Source organism: Rhineura floridana, chromosome 1, assembly GCF_030035675.1.
Source record: "Rhineura floridana isolate rRhiFlo1 chromosome 1, rRhiFlo1.hap2, whole genome shotgun sequence".
NCBI classification, from domain to species: domain Eukaryota; kingdom Metazoa; phylum Chordata; class Lepidosauria; order Squamata; family Rhineuridae; genus Rhineura; species Rhineura floridana.
This window is the reverse complement of record NC_084480.1, coordinates 308,418,174-308,443,251: the sequence shown is the minus strand read 5'-3', so window position 1 is coordinate 308,443,251 and position 25,078 is coordinate 308,418,174. Positions and strand designations below refer to the sequence as shown.

Here is a 25,078-nt window from a genome sequence, read left to right as displayed (position 1 = left end):
TATAAAGTTTTAAATTGTTTTCAAAATGACTTTCAAAGAGTTGTTTTATCGTGATGTGCTTGCCTCCCTGGGCTTCTTCATGAGGAAGGGGGAACAGAAATCGAACAAATAATAAGAATAATCATCACTACAGGTCAGGCTTTCAATTTGTCGGTATGCCACTCTGAGAATGGTACGGAAACAGATTCTCTTCAAAATGTTTTTGCAACTTTATTGAGTGCTATGCTCACAAATTTGGTGCACCGATATCCAGAACATATGATTCATTGGACGGTACCGTTTAGATCTTTTCTTTCTTGCATGAGAGCAACCATACTTGAAATTACAGTAATCTGTTACAGACACACCATTATGATTTAGCAAGATGCCATTTCCCCTTGTGGATATGGAACACTGTGATTTCATCCAATCAGTCCAAAATCAATGGAAGTATTGTGTTCTATTTCTTGTAGGCCACCTTGTCTCCCAATGGCTTCAGCTCAGTAGTTTTGGAAAGAAATTCATTGCTAGGTCTGCTTGTGGTGAGCTGCTCTCTTCTGCCTGAAACCATAACAAAAACAACATACATCACTCCATGAAAAGCTCATGCAAATAATTATTTCTCATTGAGGTAATAGCTTTTGTCCAGTGTGGATCACTAATTATTCTTCCACATTAATCTGCTAGGCAGCTGGCTGGGAACACTGCAGCTAGCTGATAATTATTTAATAGCCTGCCAGTAGGTTCCAATGCAGAAGTGATAAATCATTTATTTAATGTTAATTCAATTATCTGAGTTCGTTTGCAGTAACTTCCAAGCAAAACATTCCATGCAACAGTACTATCTTGATACAGTTTGGTGATTTCAGGACACATGGTTTCAAAAGTGTTATGTCAAAATGCAATTCATCTGAAAAATACAGGGTCTAGAAGAACCTTTTGGGTTCAAAAGCTTGTAAGATCTTTCTTGGAACACCTGTTTACTTCAATAAAATGAACAAGAACTACAATCCATCACCCCCTCCAAGCATGCAGTGTTGGGCATATAGGAGAGAATTAGCACAGGAATATTATTTTATTTTAAAGAATCTCATACTGCTTTTCCTCCAGGATGCAAGGCAGTTAATTAACATTTCAGTCAAACAAACAAACAGCCAAAAAACAAACTACCATGATACGCTACAAATGGGATCTGCAGCAAAATGTTGCAGTGCAGAATGCTCCTGGTAGTATTTCTTCCACTTTTTCTTTTTGTACTTCTGTGAACTATTTTTCTAAGGTGTGCAACCATTAAAAAGAACCTATTTCCTGTTGCCACCACTGTCTTCAACAGGTAATGAAACTGAGAGAAGGGATGTTGATGATGATCACATAGGAAGTTGCCTTATACCAAGTCAGACCACTGGCCCATCCACCTCAGTAGTGTCTACACTGACTGGCAGCAGCTCTCCATGGTTTTAGGCAGGAGCCTACCTGGAGATGCCGGGGATTGAACCTGAGACCTTCTGCATGCAAAGTGAATGTTCTGCCACTGAACTATGGCCCTTCCTCTTAGCCAGTCTATTGGACAGGTTCCTATGAGACTAGGTGGTCTTTCAGGGACCCGAATTGCAGCTGGCAAACCAGATGTTGTTGGACTCCCATCATCCCTGACCATTATCTATGCTGTTGGGGACTGATGGGAATTGGAGTCCAACAACATCTGGAGGGTCCCCAGTTCTCCACCCTTGGTTTAATGCATAAATTACAGGATTCTCCCTTGCTGGCCATCAGGTCAGAATGGATTTTGCTGGGTGTGCTACAATGCAGCCTGACCTTGCAGCCTGCAATGGGAGTGTTGTTAGAGCCTTCCCAGTGCTTAGAATGAACTAGTTTGGTTTAACATTGCTCACTGAACTAGTTCAAAAATCTCTGAGCTACATCTGGAATTCATTCCCATAATTGCCAAGTGACCTGAATGTGAATTACATTTGCTTTGGGGTAGAACTTTGAAGGATTCCTTCAAGTACATTCTCTGACAGCTGGAGAGCCACCTGTAGGGTATGCTTTAAGTTGGATTCCTCCACTGAGCAGGGGGTTGGACTCAGTGGCCTTATAGGCCCCTTCTAAACCTACAAATCTATGATTCTATGACATGTGTTTTTGACTGTTTAGACCTTTACGCTCATAGACCATATTTGCTGGGGGAAATAAATTTAAAAAATTCACCTTCTGCTTTGACGTATATTTTATACTACAGCACGACACCTTGAAACATTCTGAATGCTGAGGGGGAGAATTGCTGAGGATCACTTGGATGAACTTGATTTGAACTGTGAACTGAATGTGAACCTAAGTACCTCATTTTGTAAAGAGAACTGGAATTAAGGGTTTTGGGGGGGATATGTTGAACTGGAACAAATTCCTTTTAAAACTGAACTTTTCAAGCTCTGTGCCTTCCATCAAAGGATGGATGAAGCCATCCTGATCCTCCCCAGGGTCAAGCAAACAATGTACACCAAGCCACAGTCAGTTGTGGGGGAGGGAAAGGACCCTAACCTGTGCTGTCAGGATCTCCTCAGACCAAGGCTGAGATGTGTGCACAGGAGAGGATGGATTGTGGCACATCATTTTGTGTACTAAAAGCAGAGATGATGCAAACGTTCTGAGTATCTCTGCATGAAGAGAAAGAAACTGTGGGTTGTCATCAGCTAAGTCCTACTCAGAGTAAGCTCATTGAAATTAATGAACTTATGTTAGTCATGCCTGTTATTTCCAATGGGCCTACTCCAAGTAGGACTAGCACTGAATGCCACAGTGTGTCTGTGTGTGCACCCATGCACTTACAGCTCATTGATGTCTTAAGTGTTTTGATATAATCGGACCAGAATGAACATTCAGCTTTCTTTAGCCCTTTACGATTTTCTAACGAAGCAGTAAATTCCTTATAATTGTCTCCATCAGCATCTGCTCGAAACATAGGCCAAGGTGATGCAATTGGGGCCACTTTTCTTGAGAACCTGTAAGGGCCATTTGGGTTTCTGCAGAAAGGAAAGAGGAACAATGGTTATTTACCCTGTTGGCATCACCAACTGCTTACGTAACATCCATTAAGACACAAGAGCATAAATGTGCACACACACACACACACACACCACTCTTCTCTATGCAATTGGTTAGTCTAGGTTGGGGTAGTCAATACAGTGCCCTCCACTGTTGTTGGACAACAACTTCCATCATCCCCGAGCATTGGCTGGGGTTGATGGGAGCGATAATCCAACATCATCTAGAAGGCACTACATTGGCCAACTCTGCTCTAGCAGCATGATTCCTTGGCCAAATCCCAGGCAAACTCATGCATGCAACTGGGGAAAAGTAGGTTGTACCTTAAAGTGTGGGGTGGGTGGGGTGGGGAGAGAAGGTAGATTGGAATCTACTGGTAGATTTCTGAGTGTTTTGTGGTAGATCAACAACACTTTCTGGTTCCCAACAATCTAACAGCAACAAAAAGCTGACTCTCCCTAAATTAGGTTGTTGAAAAAGAAGTCTTGGGTGGCAGGCAACAACTGGATTTTTGTGTGGAAGGACGTGAGCTTGCTTCTGATCTGATCCTGGGCCAAGCACGGGCTCAGAGATTCCCTGTTCCTTAATAATAGGCATATATTCACCCCCTTGAGCCACTATTTTGCATCTGGCTCTGCTTGGTGGATCTCAGCATTATAGTAAAAAGCAAAGTCGACCTCACAAGCCTGAAATCTGCTCACCTCTGCCTTAAAGTGGTGATGGTGGTGGATGCTTTAAAGACTGGATAGCTCTACCAATAGTTATTAGGCATGGCAGCTAAATGCAACTGCCATGTACATGGGGAGCATATCCTGGATAACCAGTTGATGGGTCCAAACACCACCGTTGTGCCCTGCCTATGAGCATCCAGAGGCATCTGACTGGCTTTTGTAGAATATTGGACTAGGTGGACCTTGTTTTGATCCAGCAAATGGATTCTTTATGTTCTGGTAAACTCAAGGCTGCATACATACCATACATGTGAAGGTCATTGAAACACATTATTTCCCCCAAAGAATTCTGGGAACAGTAGTTTGTTAAGGGTGGTGGGAATTGTGGCTCTGTAAGGAGTAAGCTACAGTTCCCAGGATTCTTTGAGGGTGGGATGTGCTTTAAATGTATGGTATATATGCAGGCACTGATATAAAAGCTTTACAATAATTCTCTCCATCTCTGCAATGATACCTTCAGGTGGGCCACCAATTATTCTCTTTTTTTTCCAGATGGGGAACAAAGGTTGACTGTGGCTGGCACAAAATTATCTGTCCAGCCCATGGATGAGATGGCTCAAGAGCTACCACCACCAGCCACAAGGCAAAAATGAAATCCTGAGTGCTTTCAGACTGTAGACACAATCCCTGCAGGGATTGCCCCATTGTAGACAAAGTCAGAAGACAACCAGGGGCCAGCCAGCTGCATACTCACTCAAGCGACCTGCTGAGTGATACTATGGGTGGTATTCAATGCTAGTCCTACTCAGAGTAGACCCACTGAAGTTAATACACATGACTATCTTAGGTTTATGAATTTCAATGGGTCTGCTCTGAGTCAGATTTAGTGGAATACAATGCTGTGTTTATGCCAGGCGTGGGGAAACCTTTTCAGCTCAAGGTTCACACTCTCTGATGGATAATCTTCTGGGGCCAGAGTGGAAAGTGGGTACAGCAGTAGATAACAACACTTATCGTTCAACTGCATATAAGTTAGAGGATTTTAGCCAAAGCTAGCCCTACTCAGAGTAGAAACTGGACTGCCTTCAAGTCGATCCCAACGTATGGCGACCCTATGAATAGGGATTTCATGGTAAGCGGTATTCAGAGGGGGTTTACCATTGCCTCCCTCTCAGGCTAGTCCTCCCCACCTGGCTAGGGCCTGCTCAGATTGCCACAGCTGCACAAGCCAGCCCCTTCCTTGTCCACAACTGCCAGCTGGGGGGCAACTGGGCTCTTTGGGACTATGCAGCTTGCCCACGACAGCACAGGTGGCAGAACACGTAACCCCTGAGCCACTCACTGTGAGGGTGATCTTTAGCTGGCCCTTGACACCCAGGAGACACGAGTGGGGATTTGAACTCACAGACTCTGGACTCCCTGCCAGGCTCTCCTCCCCACTGTGCTATCCACTGAAATTAATGAACATACTAATGGGAATATTAGTCTGGCATATAAATCAGAGGGTTTTGGCCAAAGCTATCCCTACTCACAGTAGACCCAACTGAAACTGATGAACATGGCTAACTTAGGTTCATTCATTTCAGTGGGTCTGCTCTGAGTAAACCATCATTGGCTTCAACCCAGACGCAGGACATTGGCCATGCTTGCTGGGGCTGATGGGAATTGTAGTTTAGCAACATCAAGAGGGCCAAAGGTTCCCAACACCTGTTTTATACACCTAAGCAACCCTCCATCCTGACAAGCAAGAGGCATTATCACAGTTTGGGGGCAGAAATTAGCTAGACAAAAACACCTGAGGGGAGTATGGAGCAAAAATAATGAGGGATGTGGGCTGGGGAGAGTCGTAAGGGCTCGATTGTTAGGCCGGGGGGGCACATTTGGCCCCCAGACCTGACAGTTTATATGGAGCATTCTTTTTCTCTTTACTCCCCCTGCCAGGTCATGTCAAATCATGACACAGGTTGCATTGATCCAAACTATTTTCATGCAGCAACCCATGATGTACCAAACTGAAATAATCGCTAGATCCAAAAAGAGTGTGTGCGGGACATTTTATTCCACCAAGGCAAGCCTGGATTTTGGAACAACAACATTGTTCTTGGAATCTGAATGTAATGAAATTCAAATATGAATTGGGTGGATCACCTCTTCTTGGGCCTAGTTCTTGTTAACAGCTTCAAGGGGTGTTTGCTTTCTTTTTTTGATTCCCTGCAATCTGACTCAGTTTCTTCTTCTTCCCTAGAACTCATTGGAAAACTTCACAGCTCATCAGCAATTCAGGTTTGAGCAAATCCATCTTAACAGCTTTTGCAGATGAGCAGAGCTGTCTTGCAAAGCTTCAAGAGGACCCGAGAGAGGGCTTGCAAAACAGAGTGTTTTGATGTAGCAAGCTCAGCTCTTGAAAAAAGCTTGCCTTAACTGATGACAACACTACATGATAAAATTTCCAGAAGGCATAACTGACCAGAACAAAGGCTAAGTTTGGGAGATCAGCTTTTAAACTAAGAGGGAAGTCTGGCCTGACTGTAAAGTTTTACTTTTTAATGACGGCCGTCTATTGATCTTGCAATACACCAGTGTGTCCATCACAGTGTCTTACATGTTTCCTTCCAAAGTGCTGATTGGGGGGTTCTGTGAAAGCTCCCTTATACTTAAAGAGCAGCTTGTACTTATAGAGCAGCTGGATGCTATAGAGAAGGTGTTAGCAGTAGGATTCAGAAGCATTGTTAGGCATGCAAAGCTCACTGGGTGACCATTTGCATCACATCCAAATTGCTCAGTACTCACCCAGATTTTATGAAGTTGGCCATGTACTGCATTATTGCTAAAGAGAGGCTCTTCTCTTCCAGAGTATACTGGTTTTCATACTGGGGATGGAAGGGCAGCCCAAATGCATACTGGACATCAGGCAAGAACTCCAGGCTTGAACTGAAAGCCAAATAAGGAAAGAGGCTGAGAAGAAATGTAGTAAGAAACAGCAATACCAGTGTGGTCGTCTGATGGAGGCAGAGAGAACTAACTAACTGTTTTCTCACTGCAGAACTGCAGCCAGAAAAGACAAGGAGGAAATGGGGAACAGGACTCAGTGACAGATTTAATAAAGGATGTGGTAGAAAAGGGAGGAATTAATGCTACAGGTTTGTATCTATCTATGTGTGAACACATGTGGATATTTTTGGTCCCAGGCTATAGTCTGAAGGCACGTGAGGCCAGCACCCTGCTGAAGCTAAGCAGGGTCAGGTCTGGTCAGTGCCTGGATGGGAGACTGCCTGGGAACCATATGTAAGCCACCTTGGGTTTCTATTATGAAAAGAAAGGTGGGGTATAAATGTAATAAATAAATATAATTCAGCCCTATGCAGGCATTATCAAAGGGGAGAGGAAATTTCAGAGAAATCCTCATGGGCAGAGAGGCAGACTTTGGCTCGTGAGTGTGCTTCCTTTCATTCTAGAATCATCTAAAGTGTGGGCACCTGGGAAAGCTGTAGAGCGCAGAACACCAAGGGGAAGACAATCATGGGGCTTTTTCAGATCAGGAAGTGCAGGCAACCGGGCAGGGGGCAGAGTGCAGGATAATGTTCACCAGAAAGAAAGAAAAAGACATACACTGGCCACCTCACCATGATATGGTAAGCTCAAAAGCTTGCAGCCAACAGAATCCTGCAGGAATTCTAAACTGCCCTGAAAAGGAAGGGGTCAGGCTCTTTCACAGAGGAAGAAATATTTCAAAAAAGTGGAGGACAGATTTCAGCCCAGCACCTCTGTGATGCATATCGCTATGCTCAGTGATCGTACCCCACCTATCCACCTGACCTGAGGTGCAGATAGGAAGCAGTCACGGGCCAAGCACCAAGGCTTTGAAACACAGTGGGGAGAAACACCTCTCTTTTGTTTCCTGCCCCCAAGTGAAAGTAGGAACAACACGGTATCCCTGTCTCCATTTTTTTAAAAAAAAGAAATTATATATTCACACACACATTGCCCATAAAATGCAAGGCAATTTTGCCATTTCTGTCCTCAGCTCCATCCTAAAACCTCAATAATACATTGCATCTGGAAAGCAAGTTATTTACCAGCAGCTAAGAGACAAGCAAGGGCTGAAACAAGATTAAAGCATATTTTTCTGTCTCTGAATGTTTAGACAAGGATTAAGCTGGATCAGAGCTCAGTCATTCTGCTTTAGCAATAACGTGCTTGCCCCCCCCTCCATACAGATTACAGTCACGTTTGCCATAAATAGTTCTTCTATAGGAGTAGAGACTACAAAGGGATGGTGGGGGACAGGGGCTCCTTGGCACTGGGACAGATCCATTCATCCACATTATGTCTGTTCAGAGAAATAACAGCAGCAGTGAGGTCATAAGAAGTGATTTACCAGTTCACATCAAGAGCTCTGGCACACTCACAGGAAGAGCATCAAGCTGAGGGCCATCCCTGGCAGCTTACCTTTGGATTGGGGTTTCAGGGGTATACTGTGTCTGATTGTGGAAGCTTTAATAATCAATAATAAGCATCAATATCCTACATTGCCAAGCTGTTTTGAAATGCTGTCTAAACTAGTGGCCATTGCTGCATTTTGTAGTGGAATTCCCTCCCTTTAAATATTAGACAGGCACCGGTTCTGTTATCTTTTCCGTGCCCACTGAAGATCTTCCTCTTCCAACAAGCCTTTCAAGTAGAGACCTTATCCCAGCCTGCGTCTGTGCTGGAATTGTTTTTAGATGTTTTGATTGGTTTATCGCTTCTGTGTTTGCCACCCTGGACTTCTTGGGGAGGAAGGGCAGGATATAAATTTAATAAATAAACACATTTAATAATTATAAATGAACAGTGGGAAATTACTTAATTTTTTTGCCAGTCCTGAACCACCTGCCAATCAGCTCTGCTGAGTAACTGCCCCCCTGCAAAGTTCTAGTACAGGTGTGGAGAATTTTTTTTCCAGCTCGAGGGCCACATTTACTTCTGGGCAACATTTCAAGGGCCACATGCCAGTGGTGAGCGGAACCAGAGGCAAAAGTGGGCAGAGCAACAAATGTAAAGTTTACATTTCTACAGTAGGCTAGGTTCTGCACACACTCAGATGTCCTCCTCCATCCATTATCAGAGTTCAAGGACACATTGCAGTCAGGCAAAAACACTTAGGGCTAAGTCAGGGGGTGTGACCTGGAGAAAGTTCTGAGGGCCATATTTAGCCCCTGGCCTGAAGTTCCCCACCCCATTACAGAGAAACTGGGTTTAAATTGTGGCAGCCATGAACTTGCTGGATAGCTGCTATTTTTAGTCACTCTCTCTTGCTATCCCACATGTAATATAGGGATAAGAATGCCTGCATTGCAGGGTTGTTGTAAGATTTGCTTAGTCAACACATCTGAAGCATTTGGGACACTTAGGAAGATCATTGGAAATGTGGTGCTGGAGGAGAGCTTTGCGCATACCATGGACTGCAAAAAAGACCAATAATTGGGTGTTAGAACAAATTAAACCAGAACTGTCACTAGAAGCTAAAATGATGAAATGGAGGTTATCATACTTTGGACACATAATGAGAAAACATGATTCAGTAGAAAAGACAATAATGCTGGGAAAAACAGAAGGGGGTAGAGAAAGAGGAAGGCCAAACAAGAGATGGATTGATTCCATAAAGGAAGCCACAGTCCTGAACTTACAAGATCTGAACAGAGTGGTTCATGATAGATGCTCTTGGAGGTCACTGATTCATAGGGTCGCCATAAGTTGTAATTGACTTGAAGGTACATAACAACAGCAACAAGGAAGATCACTATATACGTACTTTTTTCCCTTCCTTAGTGAGCATGATTCTTACAGCATTACTTCAACCTGGGATTTTTTTCTCAGGGTATCAGTGGTTGGTATTTTCAGTGAGCAACTGCAGCCTCTTAACCAAAGTACTTTTCTCTCATTTCCGCAAAATGTTTCCAGACCTCATTGTCTAACACCATATGATTTCACCTTAAGGTATTCGGCTTCTGCATTTTAGCTGCTCTTGTGAATAGTTTTGGTTTTAGCACTCAAAAAGAAATGAACACACATCAGGGAATGCTATAATCAGATGTTTAAATTACATCACCATTGAAAGCAGCAAACTGTAAACAGTATTTTGCAGCCATGAAAGTCTTCTCTCTCTCTCTCTCTCTCTCTCTCTCTCTCTCTCTTTCTTTTCCTTTAGCAAAAGGCAATCATAATTCTATAATAACCTGGGGATGGTTAGGAACATACATGAAATCTGAGCCTGGATAGCCAACTTGCTGTCATCCACAAATATTTGTTCTGAGTGGCTGAGCCCTTAACTTAACCCTAGTTTGTATCTCTGCTAAGAGGGTGAGCCAGTCTGGAACGAATGAACTGCACTTGGAGACCCCCTATTCCCCTCACAGAGCTACAGTTCCCAGAGTTGATTTGGTGGTGGGATGTGCAAAGAACATCCAGAGCTAACAAGGTGCTCCAGGCAAACACTGGATCAGCTGCTTATTTGGATATGTTTAGGCATCAGACAACTTTTGATCCTACTTTCAGTGGGGCTGCAGATGGAGACCCACTGCTTGCCAACACTACACAGATCTGATCCATCTTATAATTTTAATGAATGATAACAGGAACTTGAGCAGGTAAAGCAGTCTCTCATGCATTGAAGATTTTTGAGGGGATGTTTTCAGGTTCCATAGCAGGTACTAGTGGGCACACTAGCACCTGCAGGTGCCACTTGGGCAACTCCTGGTCTATCTAGTTTTGTTGACTCTGAGTGGCAGCATCTCTTCAGGTCTCAGGAAAAAGTCTTTGCCAGCTGTGTGATCTGTGTTTCTAGGAAATGGAGAATGGCAGGGATTGAACCTGGGACCTTGTGTATGCAAAGCATGTACCCAGCCACAGGCCTCTGTGGCCCTTCCCTTGCTCCTGCCAGCTAGAGCATTCAAAACACTTCACATACACAACAACCCTGTGAGGTAGACCAGTATTATCCCTACAGTGCATAAGCATAGACTGAAGGCTAAGAGAGAGTAGGTTGTCTAAGCGAGGTCACCTGGTGAAGTTTGTACCAAAGACAAGATCTGAATCAGGGATTTCAAGTTAACAATCACCACCCTCATTTCTGTGCATATATTTACCTGCCTCCTTTTGCACATAACACTAGACCTTTAGTGCTATGTGGAGCCACAAGTTCATGCATTTCCCCTCCACATCTGCTTTTAAACCACAGTTCCGCCTTACGTCTGGACTTGGGAGAATGCTAGTTTAGTAAAACTATGGTTTGTTCAGACAAACCAGGGCCAAACTGTAGTTTAGGATTCTGGCTTGTTAACAAATCGTCATTTAAACTAACCAGAGTTTCCTCAGTTTGGATGTATCGATATATCGCCCAAGGAAGGAATGTGTATGAATGGGGCCTTAGAAATCTTATTTAGCTTGAGACTTATATAATTAGAAAGGAAACTAGGAGATGAGGATGGGGTGGCAGGGAGGGGAGGGGAGGAGCCAACATCTGTGTTCTGTATTTATGCAAAAGTTGGCTACATGTTATATCCCTTATTCAAACAGACTAAAACAGGCATACTGTCACGTGCCAAGTGCCAAGCTGCAGAGGATTTTACCACATGCAATGTGACATGCGTTAGTTCATTTGGAGGTTCAGGTTAGCTTCTTTGCAAAACACTTGCAAAGGGTCTTTACAACTTTTCACATGTACTATAAACTCACTACAGAGGTAGCCATCTGCATACTTCCTTTCATATGCGCTGAATAAACAATGTTTATGTAATACACATACATAGATCTAGAATAAATGGAGGACAATCAAGTCTCTTCCCCCTCCTCTCAATGCTTCTCCCCTCCCACCCCTCGAGTCATTTGAGCTCTGCAAAGGGTTTTGGGAGCATTTGCAAACTCCTACATCCCACGTTATCTCCAAAAGATTTTCAAAAAGTAGGAAGCAGAAGGTAAATTTTGGATTCGCTGGTGAACAAATTGGAAGGCAATGAAAGATCAGCAACGGGCACAGCAGCCTTCCTGGGGACAGAACAGAGTAGGGATGGGAAACCTGTGGTCCTCCTGTGGGCTTCACATCCCATCAGTCATAGCCAGCATGGACAATGCTTGGGGATTATGGGAGCTATAGTCAAACCACAGTTGAAGGGCCAAAGGCTAAGATAAATCTACTACTGTGTGTGATGTGAAGATAAATGGAGGGGATTGCTTGAAAAAGACCTCAGCCTCAATGTTTAATGTAACATGTAGTTTGCTCCAAAGCTACCTACAAGAAACATGAACTGATGACTGACAAAAGAACTTCTATCAGGCAACTGTTGCTCAGTGGAATAAGGAGCTGCTGTCTATATTGAGATAGGCCACTGGCTAGCTGGCAAGAAGTGACTCTCTGAATTCTTATTCAGAGGGTCTTCCCAGCTCTGTCACCTGAGATCCTTTTAGTTGGAGATGCCAGAGATGGAATTTGGGACCTTTTGCATGCAAAGCCGGTGCTGTTCCACTAAGGCTGTGTACACACCATGCATTTAAAGCACATTGCTTTGCCCAAAGAATCCTTGGAACTGTAGTTTGTTCCTCATCAGTGGAGATGGGTGGCTCCAATGGCAGCATCTTTCAGCGTTCTGGACAGCTCCTTGAAAGTTTGGACTAAAACCCGGAGCAGATTCACTGCCCCATAGACATCAGAGCCACCCGTCTCCACTGCCCCTCATAGAGCTAAAATTCCCAGCATCGTTCACAAATGACAGTTCCCAGGATTCTTTGGGGAAGGGAGCTGCGCGCTTTATCCCAGTCTGCGTCTCTGTTGGAATTGCTTTTTAAGATGTTTTTAAAGCTTTTTTAAAAAGATGTTTTTAAAGATGTTTTGTTTTAATATGTTTTCAAGGATGTTTTGTTGTAATATTTATTTATTTGTTGTACTTATATACCTATTTATTTACTTATAAACAGTAAAACAAATATACAAATTTAAAAACACATCTTTTAAAAACAATTTAAAATACAATTTAAAAATTTAAAACAATTAATTTAAAGTCTGTTTTCATGTTTTGGAGTGTTTGCAGTGCTTTCGCTTGCCGCCTTGTGCTCCTACTGGGAGGAAGGGTGGGACATAAATCTAACAAATAAATAGTAAATAATAAATAATAAATTTATATGTGATTTAAATGTATGGCGTATTTGCAGCCGATGTCATGAACCCTCCCAAAGCTGCATGAGTGCAATCTTGAATAGTCACTGTTGCAGGCAGTGGCATCCTGGGCCTTTTCAGGATCAAGACATTTTCACATGCTATTACATTAGTCCACATCAGCTTCATTGGCAGAGAGCACGCAACTTGGGCTGAGTTTGCAATGTACAGAGATGCCTTAATTTTCTCCTTGGAGTGAGGAAGAAAAGGCTACCGGCAGCTTCTACCTTCCCTTTCTGCCCATAGGGCTGCGCAGGGTGTGTGTGTACTGTGAGCGAGGGCAGCTTTTGGCAATGTGGATTCCATAAGGGTTCACTTCCTTTCAAAAAGCTGTCATGAGCTGACAGAAATAACGCGTGATGAGGAATGGCCAAATCTGTCCATTTTAGTTTCCCTCGCCTCCTCGTCTTTCCAATCTTAACCTCGGCTTGCCACATTTCCCCATTAGTTTGCATTAAAAAAAAAAAGTCCTCATAAAAATTAATCAGCATTTCCCCTAATATACACATTTTGTGTGCAATTTTGCCTAATATACATATTTTTGCAGAAATCTTTCCATAATAAAATGCACTTTTTGTGGGTTTTTTATCAACATGTGAATTTTTATGCACATGTTCCCATACTATACACACTTTTGTACACTTTTTGGGTTGGAGGACTGCGTCGCAAAATTCAGAGAAGTGTGAATGACAGCTGCATTTGGGTTCACAAATTAGGTACATCTGCATTAAAATGCATACTGAACCAAATTTCTCCTCCATCCTATGCGTGGCCGTACTTAATTAGAAAAAGGTCATAGGTCAGTGGTAGAGCTCATCCTTTGCATGCAAAAGGCCTCAGGTCCAACCAGTGGTGCATCTCCAGGTAGGGCTGGAAATGCCCCGTCTAAATTCCTAGAGAGTCACTACCTGTCAGCGTAGACGACACTGAGCTAGAGGGGCCAAATGCCTAACTTGGTATAAAGCTGGAGCTTCCTGTGACTACAAAGCATGAAAACAGAAATAGATGAACAGGCCTGGAAGACTGTTGGCTGATGTGCAGCTATGCTAAGAATGTGGATGTGGTCTGGAGGAGCTCCATAAAGTGTTGCTGATAGGAAGACTCTGGGAAGGGCCCTGAAGAAAGATAGCGTGAAGAAGGGGGAGGCTTCCTGGCTTCTACTCCACTTCTACAGGATTCTAAAACTAGGGCCAAGTCAAAAGCACTTACCTAGTTTTGTGCTCATTTTTCTGAGTGCTGAAAAACACCTCTTGATTTCAGTGATATCTGGACACTCAGTGCAAATATATGTATACTGCTTCTAAATCCCTTCTTGCATTTATCATAAGCTGTGCCTGTGCTGTTCTCTGTAGCCCTCTGTGGTCATTTTCTCGCATAAAGTGGAAAAGCAAGTACAAAGGGGCTGTGCTTTTAGTCCCGCTCCTGTTCTCCAGCTGCTTGTGCCAGTTACTTGTGAGTTCAGCTGCAACTTCTGCAAGAGGGAGCTTTCTCTCCTCGTAGAGGCCCCATGCATGTGATTTAGTACCTCAGAGATTCAGGATCTAAATTGCATGGGGAGCCTCCGTGAGTACACAAGGTTCCCCACTGCAGAAGCCCTAAAGAGCTTGGGAATAGGCTACCTAAGGGACCACCAGATGGGGATCTGTCCCTGCCCAGCAACTCCACTCTTTGGGGGGGGGCATTGCTGAGACCAGGCTTTTAGTGTTGCAGCTCCAGCCCTCTGGAATCAGTTGCCAACTAAAATTAGACAAACGCCTAGCATCTATTGAAGACATTTTTGATCAAGAAGGTTTTCCCTTATTTGCGACCCAGTCATTTTATGGAATATTTAAATTGTACAATTATAGAAATGGTTTTATTGCTTTTAGTTGGTTGAGTCTGGAATGTACTGAGTTTTGTATTTTATCTTGTCTTGGTGTACATCGCTTTGGTGGCTTTTGGTTGTGAAGCCGCCTTGAGTTCCAGTTTGGAAAATAGGGCGGGGTAAAAATAAAGTTAAATAAATAAATGAATAAATAAATAAATAAAGCTTCCTTTTCAAAACTTAAAATCAGTGTGATTTTGAGTTCCTCCTTTGGAAGGAAGGGCCAGATAGAAATGTCATAAATAAATAAATAAATAAATAAAGTCTTACATTTCAATCCAAGTGCTGTTCTGAAGGTGAATGAAGACTTTAAGATTTGGATACCTTAGGCAGCAGGTGATGGGAAAGTCTCCTACCTGAAACCCTGGAGAGCTGCTGCCAGCCAGGGGAGACACCACTAGACAAATAAGGGATGGTCTACAGCTGAGTGGCAGAGCAGGTGCTTTGCATGCAAAAAGTTCCAAGTTCCATCCCTAGCATTTTTAGTGAAAACAATTAGGTAGTAAGGTATATGAAAAGCCATCTCTGCCTGAGACCTTGGGAAGCTGCTGCCAGTCAGAGTAGACAAAACAGATAAAGATGGACAAATAGTTTGGGGGACTAGAATAAGCATGGGGAGCCTATGATCCTCCAGATCTTTTGTTGGACTCCAGCTCCCAACAGCCCTCGTCAGCAAAGCCAATGGCCAGGGATGATGGGCGTTGAATAACATCTGGAGGGCCACAGGTTTCCTATCTCTGGACTATAGCTAGGGATGAAAGCATCTGTCAGTTTCAGTTCTCTCAGCTTCTCATTTTTCCAGTCTTAAATTCAGTTCTCCACATTTTGGCAGCAATTTGAGAATTTATTTTTTAAAAATCCTCAAGTACATTCTTCAGCATTTTCACATGAATTTCTCCGAATAAATACATTTTTGTCTGCACTAATATATTCATTTTTATGCACACTTCCCCCTAATATATGTGTTTTTGTAAACTTTTTTTGGTTGGAGCACTGCATTGCAAAATTTGGATATGTGTGAATTTTGAAGGATTTTGTGTTTTAGTTCTCATATTGTTTGACAGATTTGGCTTTAAATGCAACCTGAATTGAGTATCTCCCCTATCTCTAACTGCAGCTTAGTGTGAGAGCACAGGTTCTGCTTGCAGATGGCCCCAGGTTCAATCTTGGCATTTTCCAGGTAAAAGGCAATCAGAGAAGAGATGATAGGAAAGACCTCTGCCAGCCCTGAGATCTTGGCAAAGCTACTGTCAGTCATCTGAAGCAATCCTAAACTAGACAAGGAAGCTCTCTGACTCAGAATAAGGCAGTTTCTTATAATTATGCATAAGCAACGGAGGACGAATGGTGGGGGAGTTTTGTTATTTTACGTACAGGAGGTCATAGAAAGAGAAACTAGAAAGCCTTCTTTTTAGTCCACTTATTTTAGCTCTGGCATAGTGGTTGAAGTGTTGGACTACGACCTGGAAGACCAGGGTTCGAATCCCCACACAGCCATGAAGCTCACTGGGTGACCTTGGGCCAGCCACTGCCTCTCAGCCTCAGAGGAAGGCAATGGTAAAACCACCTCTGAATACCGCTTAGCATGAAAATCCTACTCATAGGGTGCTATAAGTTGGTATAAACTTGAAGGCAGTCCATTTAAATTTTATTTTAGCTCTGGTTTGAACAAAGTTTCTCCAGAGTCAAACCACAATGCGGGGTCCTTGATCCTTCCTCCACCTTCTACTCAGGGCCAATGACCACCTGGATGAAATTATTTATTTATTTATATTTATTTATTAGTCAATTCTCTAACAGAAGTGACCCAAAACTACATTAAAACCAGTTAAAACAAACACAATAAATCAATCAACCCCCCTTCTGCCCCTAAAAACACATCAGTACAAATTAAAGGACAAGGCTACCGGTCCTGCCCCACTAAAAGAGGCCACCAATAGCTAAGGCCCCACACGTTATGGGCCAAAAGTCTGGATATAGAGGGAAGTCTTTGCCTCACATTTAACAATAGATAAAGATGGAGCCAGGCGTGCCTTCCCAGGAACAGCATTCCACAAGTGGGGGCCACCACTGAAAAGGCCTATTAGTTCATTGCAAATGTATAACATTGCCCAAAACACAAAAGGCACAGAGAAAAGGAATAGCAAAAGACTGGAAGATGTAACTTGTGGACTTTTTTATGAGTTAGTTACCGGCTTGCAGGCTGATGGGCATGCACATCAAACTCTTGTCCTCCATATCACAAGAAGGGGTGTGCCCCATATCAAATGCTTGTCCTTATCTAGATCATTCTGCAAATGAATCTCATCTAGGACAGGGGTAGAGAACCTCATGCCTGGGGGCTAAATGTGGGCCTCCAGGGCTTTCTATCTGGCCCCCAGGGCTATCTCCAGGCTACACCACTCTCCAGCCTTGCTTTGCACCTTCCTTGAGTGTTTTTGCTTGGCTGGAATGTGCCCTTGAACTCTGACAACGAGTCTTCCTTGCCTGTATAGAGGATATGGAAGGGCGTGCTACAGTGTATGTAGAAAGTAGCTTACTGCACAAAGGTTACATTTAAATTCATTGCTCCACCCACTTCTGCCTCTGCCCCCACCCACTGTTGGCATGTGGCCCCCAGATGGTTGACCAGAATGGAATGCGGCCCTTGGGCTGAAAAAGTTTCCCCGCTCCTGATCTGTAAACGACGTGACCCAATCTGCATCTCCTCGACTAATGAATGGACAAGAACGTAGCTATCCATTGGATTCCACACTCCTCCAAATGTTGTGATAATTTTCGGCTGAAAAATGTATCAAAATGGGTTTTTAAAATGTGTATTTTCAGAGAAAATGTGTATTTGTCTTTGTGTACATTTTTTTAAAAATGAAGGTTAATGAAGAAACAGGATGGAATGGACTTAATGGGGGAACTCATGGAAAAAATGGCATGGACTGGAAATAAAGTCATGTGCCCATTCCTACATCCATCAAAACAGAACTCCATTTATCCTCTTACCTGCTCAGGGAAGAGCTCTCTGGGACATGGTACATGAAGACCTTTCCTCTGTCATTGCTAGCCCAGTGCCTGGCCATGGCTATTGTAGGGCAAATGATGAATTGGTCCCTGAAAAACAAGAAAGAAAACAATGGTATGATCAAGAAATAATTTGTGTGCAACCAGGAAAGGTGTTTTAAGCATCCTTTTTTTTTTTTGCATTCAAGCAGAGACTCAGTATGGGAGAAAGTTAGATCCCTTCTTTTCAAGGGATTTCTAGGGTTCCTTGGAAGCTTTCCTGGGATTCACTACTTTGGAGGCCTTCGCCAAAAAGCGGATTAGGAATCAGTGGAAGATAATGGTGATGATTCCACAGTGAGAAGATCTATAATGGAAGGCTAGATCCCACAGGATTTAGCTTTACCCACCAATACTGATCTACCCCAGCAATCTGTAGCCGTGGGCAAACATTTGCTTTGTTTTACATTGTGCTCAGCTTACACATGGCAATGGCCAGGACTCAAAGACCTGGCCAGTGCGCTGTTCATTAAGCTCAGCAAAGGAAGCCTGATTGGTGGTTCCCTTGCTGAGCCAGGGTACAACGAGGGGCCCGGGGTTCTCTCTATGGTGGCAAGGCCTGCTTTTGGCAGGGAGTTGTATGTTCAAGTGGTAGAGTTTTGTTTTGTTTTTGTTTTCTGATAACTGTTATGATATGATGTGAGAATTACCTTATTTTATATCTAGTTACTGAATTGTATACATTGTACATTTTCTGATAGTTGTTGTTGCTTTTTAATGATGTTACTTGATTTTGAATTGTATTGCTTATACTGATGTACTTGTAAGCCGCCTTGAGGGCCTTCTGGCCAAAAGACAGGGTACAAATACAATCTCTGGCATCTTTAGGTAGGGCTGGGACAGACTCCTGTCTGAATGCCCAGAGAGCTGCTGCCAATAAAATGCAGATAATACTGCATTAGAGTGATCAATTGTCTGACTCAGTTTAAGACAGCTTCCTATGTTCCACCCTGAAATCTGGTACTCAAAAGTCTTTGGCAGCACCATTTTTGACTTCCAGGGATTTATAGACTGAGGCCAAGCAAGGAGCCGATGACCTGTGTAGTTACTAGGGATGGGAGAGGAATTTGATAAAGTTCACAGGGTTGCAGGCCAGCTCCAGACACTCTTGGATGAGACCGATTATCTGGATCTGTTTCAGGCCTGGTTTTGGCACAGAAACAGCCTTGGTCGCCCTGTATGATGACCCCTGTCGGGAGAGAGACAGGGGGAGTGTGACTCTGTTGATTCTCCTTGATCTCTCAGCAGCTTTCGATACCATCGACCATGGTATCCTTCTGGGAGACTGGCTGAGTTGGGAGTGGGAGGTACTGCATTGCAGTGGTTCCGCTCCTACTTGGCAGGTCGCCTCCAGAAAGTGGTGCTTGGGGAACATTGCTCGGCACCCTGGAGTCTCCAGTATGGGGTTCCGCAGGGGTCAGTTCTGTCCCCCATGCTGTTCAACATCTACATGAAACCATTGGGTGAGGTCATCCGGAGCTTTGGAGTGCGTTGCCATCAGTATGCTGATGACACGCAGCTCTATTTCTCCTTTTCATCTTCTTCAGGTGAGGCTGTCAATGTGCTGAACCGGTGCCTGGCTGCGACAATGGACTGGATGAGGGCTAATAAACTGAGGCTCAATCCAGACAAGACTGAGATGCTGCTAGTGGGTGGTTCTTCTGACTGGATGGTGGATGTCCAACCTGTCCTGGATGGGGTTGCACTCCCCCTGAAGGAGCAGGTTCGTAGCTTGGGGGTTCTCCTAGAACCATCTCTGTCACTTGAGGCTCAGGTAGCCCCAGTGGCACGGAGTGCCTTCTACCAACTTCGGTTGGTGGCCCAACTACATCCCTATCTGGACAGGGAAAACCTGGTTTCAGTTGTCCATGCTCTGGTAACCTCCAAATTAGATTACTGCAATGCACTCTATGTGGGGCTGCCTTTGAAGACGGTTCGGAAACTGCAGCTTGTGCAAAATGCAGCGGTCAGATTGGTAACAGGGACCAGACGGTCCGAACATATAAAACCAATTCTGGCCCGCTTGCATTGGCTGCCTGTATGTTTCCAAGCTCAATTCACGGTGCTGGTTTTGACCTATAAAGCCTTACACGGCTTGGGACCACAATACCTGCTGGAATGCCTCTCCCGATATGAACCCACCTGTACACTACGTTCAAGATCAAAGGCCCTCCTCCGGGTGCCTACTTCAAGGGAAGCTCGGAGGGTGGCAACAAGGGAGAGGGCCTTCTCAGTGGCTGCCCCCAAATTATGGAATGATCTCCCTGATGAGGTATGCCTGGCGTCATCACTGTTACCTTTTCGGCGCCAGGTCAAGACTTTCCTCTTCTCCCAGGCATTTTAGCACGTGTTTTAAATTGTTTTTATATTGTTTTAAATTTTAAAATTGTGTTTTAAATTGTTTTTAAAATATGTGTTTTAAATTGTATATTTGTTTTAATGTTTTTGATTGCTGTAAACCGCCCAGAGAGCTTCGGCTATGGGGAGGTATACAAGTGCAATAAAGAAAGAAAGAAAGAAAGAAAGAAAGAAAGAAAGAAAGAAAGAAAGAAAGAAAGAAAGATGAATCTATCAAATCCACACTTTCCGAAACAATATGAGAAGTGAAAAAAGTGATCCTTCAAAATTCACTCTTATTCAAATTTTGCAATGCTGTTCTCCAACCAAAAAATGTTTACAAAAATGCATGTATTGGGGAAAACATGCATAAAAATGGATATATTAGTGAAAATAACATACAAACATGAATTGTATCTGGAGATATTGCTTGCAAAAATGTGTATATTGTGCAAAATTGCATACAAAAATGTGTATATTAGCAGAAATGTGCACTAAAATACTGACAAAATTTTCATGAGCACTTTATTTAAAATTGCAAACTGATGTGGAAATCTGGAGAACAGAACTTAAAGATGGAAAAATTAGAAACTGAGAGAACCGAAATGGACAGATCTTTCCATCCCCAATAGTTACTAAAAAAATTGCCCCAGGCCTGGTGAGACTCGGCCACAATTATTGCACATGAGGCTACTATCTTGCTGCTGCTAAACAGGTCTGGGTCCTCTCAGAGCCTGGATCGAAGACCACCTGGGAACCACATATATAACACCTTCAGTTCCATGATAGAATATCATGGTAGAATATAAATGTAAGAAAATAAACTCCAAGACAAATTTCATGGAGTAGGGGTGCAATGACCCAGATGTCTAGGGTTGCCAGGTCTCCGGTTTTCTGCCGGAGTCTCCAGCAAAAGGGGGCCGTCTCCGGCCTCCGGCCATAGTTCCTTTAAAAAGGCTAATCTCCGGCTTTTGAGCGTGCCGCTCAGCCACGCATGCGTGATTGGCACACGCATGCGTGAAGGCTGTGGCTGGCCGCCTTCCCGCCCTTTGTAATTGAGGGAGGGACTGCAGAGAGAGAGGAGGAGGAGTTGAGTTACCACCGCAGCCCCCCCTGTGCAGCAGAGCCTGGACGCTCCCGCCGGCCACAGAAGTGAGAGTGGTGAGTGGAGGCCGTAGCCGCGTGGCGCCGATGGGTGGGAGCGGCCGCGATGGGGCTGAGGAGTCTGTGCGTGCGGTCGTTCCGAATCCGGTTGGGGGAAGAAGGCCGCTGGTGGAAGGAGCCGGTTTGAGGCCGGGTCGTTTGTAGGCCATCGCGCAGAGGGAGAGAGAGGGGGGGGGAGAGAGATTTGTCTTGAGTCTGCTATATTTAGTGAAGCTTGAGTCTGCTGTATTTAGTGAGCGGCCTGCCAGCCTCAGCCGGTTCCCCTACTCCGGAAAGGAGCAGCGTGGCGCCGATGGGCGGGAGCGGCCGCGATGGGGCTGAGGAGTCTGTGCGTGCGGTCGTTCCGAATCTGGTTGGGGGAAGAAGGCCGCGGCGCTGGTGGAAGGAGCCGGTTTGAGGCCGGGTCGTTTGTAGGCCGTCGCACAGAGGGAGAGGGGGGGGAGAGAGAGAGAGATTTGTCTTGAGTCTGCTGTATTTAGTGAAGCTTGAGTCTGCTGTATTTAGTGAAGCGGCCGGCCGTCCTTTCCGGAGCAGGGGAACTGGCTGAGGCTGGCAGGCCACTCACTAAATACAGCAGACTCAAGCTTCACTAAATATAGCAGACTCAAGACAAATCTCTCTCTCCCTCTCACTCTCTCTCCCTCTGCGCGACAGCCTACAAACGACCCGGCCTCAAACCACCGGCTCCTTCCACCAGCGGCCTTCTTCCCGCAACCGGATTCGGAACGACCGCACACACAGACTCCTCAACCCCATCGCGGCCGCTCCCGCCCATCGGCGCCACGCTGCTCCTTTCCATAGCAGGGGAACCGGCTGAGGCTGGCAGGCCGCTCACTAAATACAGGAGACTCAAGCTTCACTAAGTATAGCAGACTCAAGACAAATCTCTCTCCCCCCCTCTCTCTCCCTCTGCGCGACGGCCTACAAACGACCCGGCCTCAAACTGGCTCCTTCCACCAGCGGCCTTCTTCCCGCAACCGGATTCAGAACGACCGCACGCACAGACTCCTCAGCCCCATCGCGGCCGCTCCCGCCCATCGGCGCCACGCTGCTCCTTTCCGGAGCAGGGGAACCGGCTGAGGCTAGCAACCGCTGCCGAGAGGGCGCCCATGCGGCATGGCAGCCTCAGAGCCAGTTCCCCTGCTGTGATAAATGAAGGTAAAAATGAATTGGACATTGTACTGATTTTAACTTAATAAAGATTAACATTTTTTTAAAAATGGATGCTCATTCCCAGGTTCATAAAACATGGGTTTATGAAGTCTCAAATGACTGTTCAAACTGACCTACTGCAACATCTATTCCTGGGTTCAGAATTCTAAGTTTTAAAAAGCTACACTGTAAATTCACAATATTACTACGAAATGACAAGGTGAAGCAAGTGGTGACCAGAGAGGGTGCCTTCTTAGTTGTGACACCCTCTTTATAGATCTTCCTCTCCAGATAAGTTTGCTTGGTAGCCAATATTACATTTTCTTATTTTCCCAGGCCTTTTAATGTATAATGTTGTATTTTTTTAATATGATGATGACTGGTTCTTGTACTTTACTTTGTTTTTGTAATGCACTCATCTCCATTCTTAAAATTTGTTCAACCTTGGCAGGCAGAAATTCCATTTGGTAACAGCAAGCTTTTAAACCTCGCTGGGTTTCACAAAGCAAAAATCAAAATGGAAAGGTAGAGTCAAGTAGCTTAACCAAATTTAAGAAATGTAGATATTAGATAATGGCTCCCTGTAAGCCTTTCCCATATTAAAATTCTTCGTAATATTTTAACTAGCAGGTTCCTTGCTGTTTGCTAAAACTGCTCATTAGGCCACAGCTGCTTTGAGAAGCTTTTACATTTAAGGCCCTGTCAACTAGAAGAGTGTTCATCAGTGCACAGATAAGCCTGGCCACAGTAGGAGATGACAGTTTTTTTCATGCCCCTCGAAATCTCTTAATTCCTGTCATTTTTTCTCCCCTCCTACAAAATCTCATTCTTGCAGGGGAAAAGACTTCATGCTGTAACTTGCTTAGCAAGTTCAGTTAATATCCATGACACTAAGAAAGTATTTGGATTAAAGGACTACAGCATACAGACGTTAGCAGAATTTTCCCACAGACTTAGGCTTTTAAATACCCCTTCCATCTCAGTATCTGTCCAAATTGATTAGGCTGTGGATTGAATCGTGGTATAGAATGAATGAATTTTTTTTGTAGTCTGTGGATCTTAATGCAAGATTCGGAGCTTACACTTCTGGATCTAATGATCTTCTGAAATGCAGATTACAAGTGAGAACACCCACCTGCCTTCTAAACAGCTAAAGGGATTATTGGAGACACCAATATGGGGAGCAGTAACATGGGTGCAGCAGTGTGCAGTCCTGGTGTTGTAACTCTGCTGCATTATTTGTTTGTAGTAACTTAATGCTACTGTAAAATTGGCACATTGATGCCTTTTGTGTAGGCATCTGCCACTCAAGAATAGCAATGAGCAACCTATTAATATAGTTGTCCCCTCCCAAGGCTGGAACTGATCTGGAATGTAGTGGGGGCACTTTCTAAGGTGGAGGCCTCCTGTGCTTTCATGGGAGTCTCTTATGGGCTAGCAGATTAAAGCATGTATGTAGCAGCAGACATGGTTTGAATTGTGCCTTTTATTTGGGATAGTTGGTGCCATAAAACAGCTCTCTCATCCCTACAAACGTTACTTTTAGATAGTGCAGGCAAGAAGGCGTTGTTATGTGCCTTCAAGTCGATTACGACTTTTGGCGACCCTATGAATCAGCAACCTCCAAGAGCATCTGTCATGAACCACCGTGTTCAGATCTTGTAAGTTCAGGTCTGTGGCTTCCTTTACGGAATCAATCCGTCTCTTGTTTGGTCTTCCTCTTTTTCTACTCCCTTCTGTTTTTCCCAGCATTGTTGTCTTTTCTAGTGAATCACGTCTTCTCATTATGTGCCCAAAGTATGATAACCTCAGTTTCATCATTTTAGCTTCTAGTGATAGTTCTGGTTTAATTTGTTTAACATGGCTGCAACCATATCTACTCAGAAGTAAGTCCTATTGAGTTCTATGGGGCTTAGTTCCTTAATAAGCATGTTTACAGTTGCTGCCTTCAGGGGCATCCATCTGTGCTCCCATCTAACATCTCTGCAACACTAAGCTCCTTTCTTCCAATAATGGCCTGGCCTGAGGGCACGTAAACCCTTCTTGCCAGAAGCAAGTAAGCTAGATTAAATGTTCCCTAAAGGTGTTGAACTGTGACCTGGGAGACCAGGGTTTGAATCCCCACACAGCCATGAAGCTCACTGGGTGACCTTGGGCCAGTCACTGCCTCTCAGACTCAGAGGAAGGCAATAGTAAACCACCTCTGTCTGAATACTGCTTACCATGAAGACCCTATCTGGGATCAACTTGAAGGCAGTCCATTTCCATTTTGCATCATCCTAAGCTTGTGAGAAAGAATGACCTTGTCACTTCAGATGGACCTAGGAACACCCTATTTTAGGTAAGATTTCTATTTTAATCTCCGATCAGATAATTTTTTTTGGAATGGTATGCTCCAAGCAACTGCGGTTGATACAATGTATCATGTTTAATGATGTCACCAGGGCCTGCCCCATGACGTCACCAGGGCCCACCCCATGACGTCACTAGGGCCCGCCCCATGACATCACTAGGGCCCGCCCCATGATGTCACTAGGGCCCGCCCCATGATGTCACCAGGGCCCGCCCCATGACGTCACTAGGGTCCGCCCCCATTTTCTCAGGTTTTTGGATGGCTCCGACCTG

General features: G+C 44.3%; 1 protein-coding gene across 1 annotated transcript in view; it reads right to left on the bottom strand.

The window, feature by feature from the left end:
- Positions 1-233: 233 nt before the first annotated feature.
- The window catches only part of TG (thyroglobulin), a 227,502-nt gene continuing 202,657 nt past the window's right edge, over positions 234-25,078 (bottom strand). The window contains exons 45-48 of the mRNA XM_061611878.1: positions 17,744-17,851; positions 6,483-6,623; positions 2,806-2,999; positions 234-540 (exon numbers count right to left, since the gene is read on the bottom strand). Of these exons, the coding sequence (XP_061467862.1) occupies positions 440-540; positions 2,806-2,999; positions 6,483-6,623; positions 17,744-17,851 (544 nt within the window). The 3' untranslated portion in view covers positions 234-439. The remainder of the gene's footprint in view (positions 541-2,805; positions 3,000-6,482; positions 6,624-17,743; positions 17,852-25,078) is intronic.